The 9,782-nt window shown below is 53.5% G+C and overlaps 1 protein-coding gene across 1 annotated transcript; it reads right to left on the reverse strand.

The window, feature by feature from the left end:
* Nucleotides 1-867: 867 nt before the first annotated feature.
* LOC120411285 (cuticle collagen 2-like) lies at nucleotides 868-5,307 on the reverse strand. Its single transcript, XM_039565506.1, has one exon. It carries the CDS (start codon nucleotides 5,295-5,297, stop codon nucleotides 4,815-4,817), a length of 483 nt encoding a protein of 160 aa, XP_039421440.1. The 5' UTR covers nucleotides 5,298-5,307; the 3' UTR covers nucleotides 868-4,814.
* Nucleotides 5,308-9,782: the final 4,475 nt, after the last annotated feature.

The following is a 9,782-nucleotide window of genomic DNA, read 5'->3' on the forward strand; positions in this document are numbered from 1 at the left end:
CCTGTTTTGCTGTGTTTTGGGGCAGTCTGACCTCTGGCAGCCCGGCTGGAGGGGGAACAGATGCAGGAAAACGAAATCACTTTCCCAGGGAAAGCTGTTCCAGAGGCTTGATTAGAGCTGGGAGGTGGGACAGGGAGCTGGGGCCGGCTTCTCTCGGGGCAGTTGTTTATCTAATCAGCACTGTATCAAGGGCTGGAGATCTAATCAAACGTCAGGTGCACTTTTCACAGCTCAGGGTATGTCCTAAAGCCAGGCAGGGACAATAAAGTTACAGTCAAGTGCTCTGGCAAAACAAAAGGTTCCTCCAAAGCCTCCAGATTGAGGGAAATGCAGGGAGCAGGCAGCGGAGCAGGGCTGGTGCTGAGCCAGCGGAAAAGGCTGGAAAAGGCTGCACTTCCAGCTCAGGAAGTTTTTTGCCTGTGTGTAAACACAGCCAGGCTCAGCCCTGGCCCGGCCAAAAAGGTTTTTATTATTATTCCTTCCTTATCAGCCCCCTTGCATTCCTTCCTTGCCCCCTCCTCTCACCATCCCCTGCAGCCTCACAGCTGCTTTTTGAGCCATTTTGGGGGGTCTGAATCCATTTCAGCTTCCAACAGCAGCCTGATTTCCCATAAATGTGGTTCAAGGTTGATGCAAGTGCTGCTCCCTGGTTCATGAGCTCAGGTTCTGCTCCCACACAATCTTCAGCTGGTGGGGAGCCTCATATTGAAAGGGATGCTCTAGAGGAAAATAATTGGGATGAAAACATCCTCTGGGGAAGGATGGTGGGGAATACAAGGCGTTAAATACAAATACAAACACCAACACAAGTACAAATACAAATATAAATAATATAAATGTAAGTGCAACACTGCCATTAAATGCCAGGTCCATTTCCCAGCCTGGAACAGAAGCAGGAGCTCTGCCACCCACCCAAGCAGCCCCCAAATCCTTCTGCAGGCTGACATCAAAGATTTTTTCCAGAAATGAAGGAACACCTTCCTGTCTGAACTACCTCAAAATTCTAGCGTGAGTTGAAGGTGGCTTACTCTGTGCATTGCTGAAGCCAAACTTACGAAAGCAAGCAAGTTTTAATTAATTCTTATTAACCACATCCCTCGGTTGGATGTTCCATCCCGCTCACAGTAAAACCAGCACACCCCTCCCAGGTGAGCACTGCACCATCACAGCCAAGCAGCCGATGCTGGGGCGGGGGAGAGCAGCTCCTGCCTCTGGTTGCTGTCACTAATTTCCCGTTCGGTGAAGCGGAGGGAGGTCAGAGCCCCGGTTTCGCGCACGCCGAGGATCCTGCAGGGCTCTGAGGAGGCACATTTGTACTCCAATGCTGCTATCTGCTGGCTGTGCTCTGCCAGAACGTTCAGGACTGGGCTCTAGAGGGCAGCTGGAACTCGGGGAATGGTGCCCAGGCAGAAGCAGCTCCCAGAAAATGGGTCCTGCCCCAGCACAGCGCCCGTGGTGCTGCCACTCAGCCCCGGGCTCAGTGGGACGATGGAATTACGGAAGAATGCGTTGAACAGCGGGACTTGGAGCCCATATTCCAGGAAAGGCGAACAGCCACAGTGACATTTCTAACGTGGATTTCACATCAATTTCTTCCCCATCCGATTGCTCAGGGCCGGGTCCTGCCAAACTCCTGTGGGAGTTCTCCCATCCCCTGCAAGGCCACGCAGGATTTTTGGTCTGAGACAGGGAATTTGGTGGCACAGGAAGGCTCTGGTGACATCCAGTGTCCCACCTCAGGGGGCTGATGGAGAAGAAGATGGAGACGCATCAGTGGGGCCGGGACATCCCTGAAATCTGAGCCAGGGATGCAGCAGTGCCCTGGGCTCAGTCCCTCTAAGCGCCAGCTTTGAGCCAGGCTAAACCTCTGTCACCATCAGATTGCCAAAAAGACGTTTCCCAGAGCTGGAAAAGGGTGATGATCAAGCTCATTTCTTTTTTTCCCTCGTCTTCCAGCCATGGTGGAGGACCTGGCAGCGCTGGGTTAATGGTCAGACTTGATCTTAGAGGTCTTTTCCAGCCTTAATACTTCCATGATTCTGTCTTTGCTTTCAAGGTAAAAGAACAGCATCTGTGTAGGGCTTTTCCACGCCAGGAAAAAAAAAAATTTCAGCTCTTTGCATTACAGGCACTTCCCATGTGTTTGGAGCCTTTAATCTTGGCCTTCAGATCCATTTAATTTGCCGCTGTTTTGATTTGTAGTAACAGACGTAAATGAGATTATCCATCCCTCGAGATCGACTTTCGAAGGCAAATGCTGAGGAATTGGGGTCTAAAAACATTTTAATGTGCTGCAAACCCCGAGATGGGCAGAGATCAGGGAGAGCCAGGACTGAGGTCCCAAAGGTCCCAGGCCGTGCCAGCAGGACCATAGGGTGGTGCAGAGCTGTCCCCGTGTTCCCAGACTCCTCGTTCCTGAAGGACCCACGGGGCAGGAAGAAACACCTTCACAGCATGCAAAGAATATCCTGAGTGCTGTGGGGCTAGAAATTTTCTTTATTAACTTCAAAAAAGACAAGGATGGGTGAGCCTGGGGTGCTGGTTTTGGGTCGGTGTGGAGTCACACGCAGGAATTCCCTTGGGTTAAGATCTTCCTATTGAAAATTCTTTGTGTTTTTCTTCTGGAGGAAAAAAAAACCAAACCGACAAACCACCACAATTTTGAGTAGTTTTGCTGTTAATTTTCTAACGGCAACTTCTGGTGTTGGGGAAAATGGGTTCCACTCCTGGTTCCACTGCTCTGACTGCAGAGAAACAAAGGTCTGAAAAGTCCTGTCCCGTTTTGTCCCGCATAAGACACAGACGCCCCAAGGGCTCCTATGTAGGAAATTCATTCTCAAGTTACTTTTTTTTTATTCCTATAAATTAAGCAGTATATAACCCTTCTGACTCTTAGTTATTTGTTTGCTATTTCTGGTTCTTTTAATTTTTTTTTCCTACATATTTTTTTAATCTTCATGTTTGCATCTTCCTTCTTTCCTTATCTCCTGCTGCCCCAGAGGCTTATTGCTGCTTTGGCAACATGCTAACATGTTTAGGAATGATAAGACGTCTAATTAATCGTTTAATTAGCAGTACAAGGTCTTAATAGCTTATTAAAGGAAATACATTCAGAAAATTCTTTTCCTCTCCTCGCGCTGGTACAATATAATTTACTAGCAAATGATAAAACAGTTTGAAACGTTCAGATTCTAGAGAGGGAAGCGGGGCTGGGTTGGTGATTTCACGGGGGATTTTGCACTGCTAATGCCATTATTTTGTTGTTGTTGTTGTTTTAAAACAATTTAAGAGATTAACAAAAGCGATTGGGAAGGAGCAGGCAGTGCAGGCAGGAGCCTGAGAGAGGAATTAGACACAACTGCTTTCCCTGTTCGTGCTTATAAACAAGTCCTGGGGAAGGCAAACTTGCTCTTTAAGAGGCTCTGGCTGAAATGTCAGGTCGCGGTCGGAGCCGGGGCAGCGCAGTCTCCTCCCGCTCCTTTGCCACTAAATTACTTTAAAATCATTATTTTAAACATCCTTGGCTCATAAACTCCAGCAGAGTCTGGCCCACCTCTAGACCCTGTGGCTGCCTCTTGCTCTCGGCAGTGAGAGCCGCAGCGGTGAGAAATCCTGCGGTGAGAAATCCTGCTGGGACTGAGCCGAGGGAAACCAGAGCGCGCCGCCGCAGCTCGGATTCCCCGGGCCGCCGTGTTTTTCCTCTGACCCACACAAAGATTTCTTTCTAAATTTATCACAGCGTTCATCGGCAGTCCCACTTAGTGCAGATTAGGAGGCTGGGCAGGCAGGGCCCATCGGAATGAGGGCAGGGGAGCCTGGAAAACCACGCGGGGCAGGTGCAGCCGCATCCCCGCTCCCCCAGATTCGCCGCTCCCCCAGATCCCCTGGTGCACAGGATCCCTCCCGGCGGCCGGAATGCTGCTCACCATGGCAGCGCCCCACCTCCCGGCTGGGTCCAGGGAGGTTTTGCCGGTCCCTGGAGGCCCCAGCGCTGGCACCGCTGGGGAATTTCCACTGGGCTGCGGAATTCTGGCGGCGCTGCGCAGGGCGCGGAGGTGAAGCAGCACTTGGGGAAGGCTGGAGCGGGGCTTTGTGCAGCACCCCCGAGCAGCTGAGCATCCGTCCGCCTCCCCAGAGCTCTCGCGTCCCCCCGGTCTATACCTGCACATCCTGCCCACCTTTGCGGTGGGCGGCCGGGGGACCGGAGCTGTGGGTTTGTGCCCCGAGAAGCCCCGCGGTGGGGACACAGACGGGTGCTGCCGTGGGTGCCGGCTGATTCTAGCTGCGCACTTTGCAGAGATGAAGCCCTGCCCAGGGAGTCTGAGCCGTGTTTGGAATCACGCAGGGAAATTATGCCGTTCCGAGGATGGCATAATTGGGAGAACGCTTGACTAGCGCAATTTTCTTGTGTGCCCGTCAGCAAATCACTTAATGTGTGCTGTGCCAGGTTTCCCAGCCGTTAAATGGGGAATGATTATCCCACTGCTTCCTAAGAGGGAGTGAGGATAATACCCACTAATGACTGTGGAGGTCCTGGAAGGTGGTCCTGGAGATGTGCAGTGGCACACGCAGGGGCTGCAGCCCTGCAAGGAGCACGCAGCACTTCAAGCCCGACAGTCAGGCATTTATTTCTCCTCATGCTGCTTTTTTTTTTTTTTTTTAATTGAGGAAAATCCCGAAATAGATTCGTGTGTTTGTGCCGGCTTTTCAAAGACTTCGCTGTCATCCCCTGGGATGGGACATCCCAGCTCCGATGGGGAAGAAGAGGAAAATGCCGGGGGAAGGCAGCTCGGGGTGGGTCTGGAGCGGACTCCTCACTCCTCCTCCGCTCCCCCGGGCCGGCCCCGGGATCTCGCTGCTTCCTGGGAATTGTAGTCGCTGCGGGGTGACCTTGGCCCCGCCGCCGCCGCCTCCTCTGCGAGGGATCCCGGAGGGCCGGGGGGCCCCGCCGCCTCCACCGCCCCCGGCCCGCCCCAGCTCGAAGCGGCCCCCTGGCACCGGGCCCGGGCCGGGGATGCTGCGCCAGGCGAGTACCGCGGGCGCGGAGCGGGGGGATCGGGGCCGCCGGGGCCGGGCACGGCCCGAGCGCAGTCCGCGCTCATCCAGCGCACATCGCGCTGTATCTCCGCGCACATCGCGCGCACATCGCGCTGTATCTCCGCGCTCATCCCGCGCACATCGCGCTGCATCCCCGCGCACATCGCGCGCACATCGCGCTGCATCTCCGAGCACATACCGCGCACATCGCGCTGTATCCCCGCTGCATCCCCGCGCACATCCCGCCGCTCCGCGCGCATCCCGCCGCAGCCCCGCCGCCGCCCCGCGCACATCCCCGCGCACCTCCCGCCGCATCCCCGCGCACATCCCCGCGCACATCCTGCTGAATCCCCGCGCACATCCCTCCGCAGCCGCGCCGCCGCCCCGCGCACATCCCCGCGCACATCCCGCGCACATCCCGCGCACATCCCCGCGCACATCCCCGCGCACATCCTGCTGAATCCCCGCGCACATCCCCGCGCACATCCCGCGCACACCCCGCGCACATCCCGCGCACATCCCCGCGCACATCCCCGCGCACATCCCCGCGCACATCCTGCTGAATCCCCGCGCACATCCCGCGCACATCCCCGCGCACATCCTGCTGAATCCCCGCGCACATCCCTCCGCAGCCCCGCCGCGGCCCCGCGCCGCCCGCGCGCATCCCCTGCCTGCATCCTGCCACGCTCATCCCCTTCTCATCCCCTGCATCCCCCCATGCTCATCCCCTGCTCGCTCCCCACTCCCGCCCGTCCCTCCCGCTTGTCCCCCTGCTCCTCGCTCGGACCGGGACCCCCCCGCCGCAGCCCCGGGCCCGAGGCGAGTGCAGCCGCGGCCGGGGGAGGGACTCGCGTGGGACGCGGCAAGGTCTCTCCTCTCCAGAGTGATGAGGATGATTTAAAATCGTGATAATGTTGATAATGACGATGATTACTATACTAATATCAATAGGAGCAACAATAAATAGGAATCATAATAAATAGGAATACTAGCAATGATAGTAATAATAACGATAATGATGATGATAATAATAATGGTGATAATGCTAGTTATCATAATGCTAATAATATAATTCTGTTACATTCAAATAAAAGCTTATATAATATCATAATAATAATAATAATAAATAATTTGTTACATTTAAATAGAAGGATCCACAGGATAAAATCTTAGGCAACTCTGCCCAGGCTCCCTCCTTCCCAGTGGATAAGTGGGAATGACAGCCCGAGGCCAAATGGGAACATCAGGTGGAATTTAAGGGGTCTCTCATTTCCACGGGGGTGGAATGAGCTCCTTTACAGCTTCGTATTTTCCCTGCTTTTCTATTTAGCGATAATTGCTCCACACAGCATTGTAACTCCCATGCCATGCGTTGTTATGTTCTTGCTCCTTTTTTTCCCCTCCCAGAATATACGATGCAGTTTCTGTTTGTGGACTGTTTTAATAGCAAGGTGGCTGAGACAAAGTTTACTCAATAAACTTGCTGTTCCCCTTGAGCAGCTTTAGCTTAGATAAACGGGCTTTAAAGTCCCGGTCTAGCGTGGGACTAAGACTGTTTACCATTCATCATTGTTAGTTAATTGCTGTTTGCTTAAATATTTAGTTTGGATTAAGTTCTTTTATGCTCTTTTCTTAAAAAATAATAAATAAAGGTGTGTTTAGTAATGTGGTAAAAGGCTTTTTAGAAGGCTTTTTAAAGACACTGCAGGGGGGAAGCTCCATAAAGCTCTTTTTTTATATTTTGCATTTAAATTTTCTTATTTGTAGTCTGCTGTGTTGTTATATTTGTAATTAGCCAGGCTGAAGCAGCAAGGGCATTTCACTGTTCTCTGCAGTGGCTGCAGACAGTTTTATTCCTTATTTCAAAGAGAAGAACCCATTGAACCATGGAATATCCCGAGTTGGAAGGGACCCACAGGACCATCAGGTCCTGCTCTGGCTCTGCACAGGACAGCCCCAAATACAGTTCTCAGCAGGGTTTAAAGCCACCAAATCCAGCTCGAGGCCTGCAGGTGCATTGGTTTCCTGTAAGAGGACAGCTGGAAAGGCAGTTTTGGGAAAGGCAGTTTTGGGAAAGGCACCGAGGAGGGATTCACAGCCCTGTGAGGTGTTTATGAGCCTCAGGATGAGGAGCTGAGTGCCGGGGTTCAGCCCCACAGCAGCTCTTTGCTCTCAGGTACCAGGTCCTGCTCCCTGCAGAGGTGAACGAGGAGGAGGAGCCGCTGGGGACAGAGGGGGGAGGCGTGGCAGAGAGCAGCAGATCAGTGCCTGCTGGAAAGGGCCTTTTTTGGTTCAAACTCCCGTGTTCCAAAGCAGCAGTGACCCAGTCGTTACGTAAACACGGGTTTAATTTTGGAACTTTAATATTTAACGGGTTAGGTTTCCTCCGCTTGCTCTCACACAGTGCCCGGCTGACAAAATGCTTCTCACCCACATTGTCGGTCACTAAAGACGTGTCCTGTGCTGGGTTCGTGTCCACTTGAGTGAATATTTGGTTTGGGGATAATTCTGTGTCTCAGTACTGCTCTGTCAGGCTGGGGCAGGGGTTTATAAGGTGCCGTCACCACGGGTGGCTCCTCTGAGCTCTGCTCTGCCATGACCAGGGAGGACAAGGAACACCAAAGGGTTTTTCTGCACTCAGTGACCCTTCTGCACAGGCCAGTGAAGGTACCACAGGCGTCTCCTGGGAGGGGACAGAAGCTCTGCCTGTCCCCTGCTGCCAAGGGCAGTGATGGTTTCTCACCTGCGGTCCAGCCCTTCAGCCTTGACTGGGCTGTTCCAAAACCAGCAGAGAAGTCAGAGGAACAGGAAGCAAATTGCATTAGGAGTGCTTTGAAGGAAGGAGTTTCCATGGAGATGGGGAGCCGGGTGGGTTTATTTCGGGTTATTAGGAGGCAGCAGGTCCTTCCCAAACGAACCTGTGTGGTCTCCATCCCATGACTTCTGCCTTTCCTTCTTGCTGAGCTGTGTTGGCTTTGGTGGTTCCCTCCCTGCCATCCTCTCCAGTCGTGGAATGGCTGCAGCTCCAGCTTGGAAATATCCCTGGACCACTCTGAGCATTCCCTCCCAATGCCAGTGGGATGGATTTCCCTGTCTCATGTCTGTGAAAGGGATTTGGAATCACAGAAAGGTTTGGGTTGGAAAGGACCTTAAAACTCACCTTGTTCCACCCCCTGCCGTGGGCCGGGACACCTTCCCCTCTCCCAGGTTGCTCCAGGCCTCATCCAGCCTGGCCTTGGACACTTCCAGGGATTTACAAGAGGAAGCTTTTGTTCTCTGTGCTGCAGGAATTACATTGGTATTCTGGAAAAGAAATATTTGCCTTTAAACTGCCATGTAGCATTTCCCTTTTGTTCCCAATACTTTCTTACCTGGGTGGGTCTCCAGGGCAGTGGCCCTGCCACCTCATTCCCAGCCAGCTGCCGTTTCCATAAAGCACTGGGAGAGGGAATAATGGAGACTTTGCACCCTTTAAATATGATTTAATGGTGCATTTCTCAGCGCTGGCTACGCTGGGCTGTGAAATGGGTAGGAACTGTTTGGGTACGGCCTGAAACTCGTCCCTGCTGTGTTTACCTGGCCTCCCACAGGTGCTCTGTGACCACAGCCCGTCACGCTGCGTGCCCAGCACAGTTTGTCACGTAACTGGAATGATGCAAACACGGGAATTAGCCCTGCCCTGCTGGGGCTGCACAAATCCATGCTGCCAGGAGCCTGCCTTTGCCCCACAGAGAACACCCAGGGAGGAGCCCCCAGGCATGGCAGGAGCTGCAGCCCTTCCCAGCCAGCTCTCCCTGTACTGCTGAGTAACGCCGTGTCCAGCACTCGGCGTGTCCGCTGAGGCTTGGTGGGCTTGGGGTTTTTTAACCCATCCCTTTGAACCTACAAATTCTGAATTTAATCAGATCGTTTTCCCCCAGCCACTGCACATCAGCAGCTCCTTCCTCTGCTCCTCACCCTTTTCCCATGGATGTGCCTCAATGACTTTCTGTCATCTCCGCATACTCAATTTTTCAAAATGTTTGCAGAATTCTCAAGAACCTCCCAAAATCCCGGCCTGGTTATTTATGTAGATTTGGGCACTTCAGTTCTCATTGGTGAATGCTCCTCCTACAGCAGCTCTCCTCTTGGACAGCCTCATTGTAACCTCCCTGTTCCGAGGCAGGGATGGCTTTAGATACCCCAGATTCCATCCCTGGGGCTGCTGGGTTTGGTGTCAAGGCTGTGCAGAGCCAAACGCTCCCCTGGACCCTCCTGCAGCAGGGAGGGGAAGGAGTGCTCCATCTCCAGCAGAGGAGCTGCAGGTGTCCAGAACAGCCTTCCAAAAAGCATCTGTTACACCTCACCAGGGAATTCTAAGGAGAGAGGCTGGAAAGCAAACTCCTGGGAATGCCAGAGCTCCTGAGGAAGGCTGGGATGCAGGGCTCGGGCATTCTTGGTTCACTGCTGGCACATCCGATGGCTTTGTTTCCTCCTGCCACACCCCGTCTGCCTCCCTCCATCCCCCCGAGCTCCTCTCCCCCACCTGGGATGACTGCAGTGGGGCAGCCGAGATGCCAGGAGACACATTCCTGAGCATTTCCCGTTCCACAGACTCTCTGATGAATATCCTGGACCTTTCACGCTGCCATAGATGCACCAAACATCCTCCAGACGTGCTCTTGTCCCCTGCCCCGTGGCAGAACCAGCCCAGCCAGGTCCCTGGGGACGCTGCTGTCCCCCGGAGCTGTGCTGTGCCCATCTTC

The sequence above is a fragment of the Corvus cornix genome, chromosome 26 (genome assembly GCF_000738735.6).
Source record: "Corvus cornix cornix isolate S_Up_H32 chromosome 26, ASM73873v5, whole genome shotgun sequence".
NCBI lineage: Eukaryota > Metazoa > Chordata > Aves > Passeriformes > Corvidae > Corvus > Corvus cornix.

Bases quoted from the DNA above. Each gene is read 5' to 3' on its own strand.
- LOC120411285 (XM_039565506.1), bottom strand. From the start codon at position 5,297: ATGCGCGCGGAGCGGCGGGATGTGCGCGGGGATGCAGCGGGGATACAG.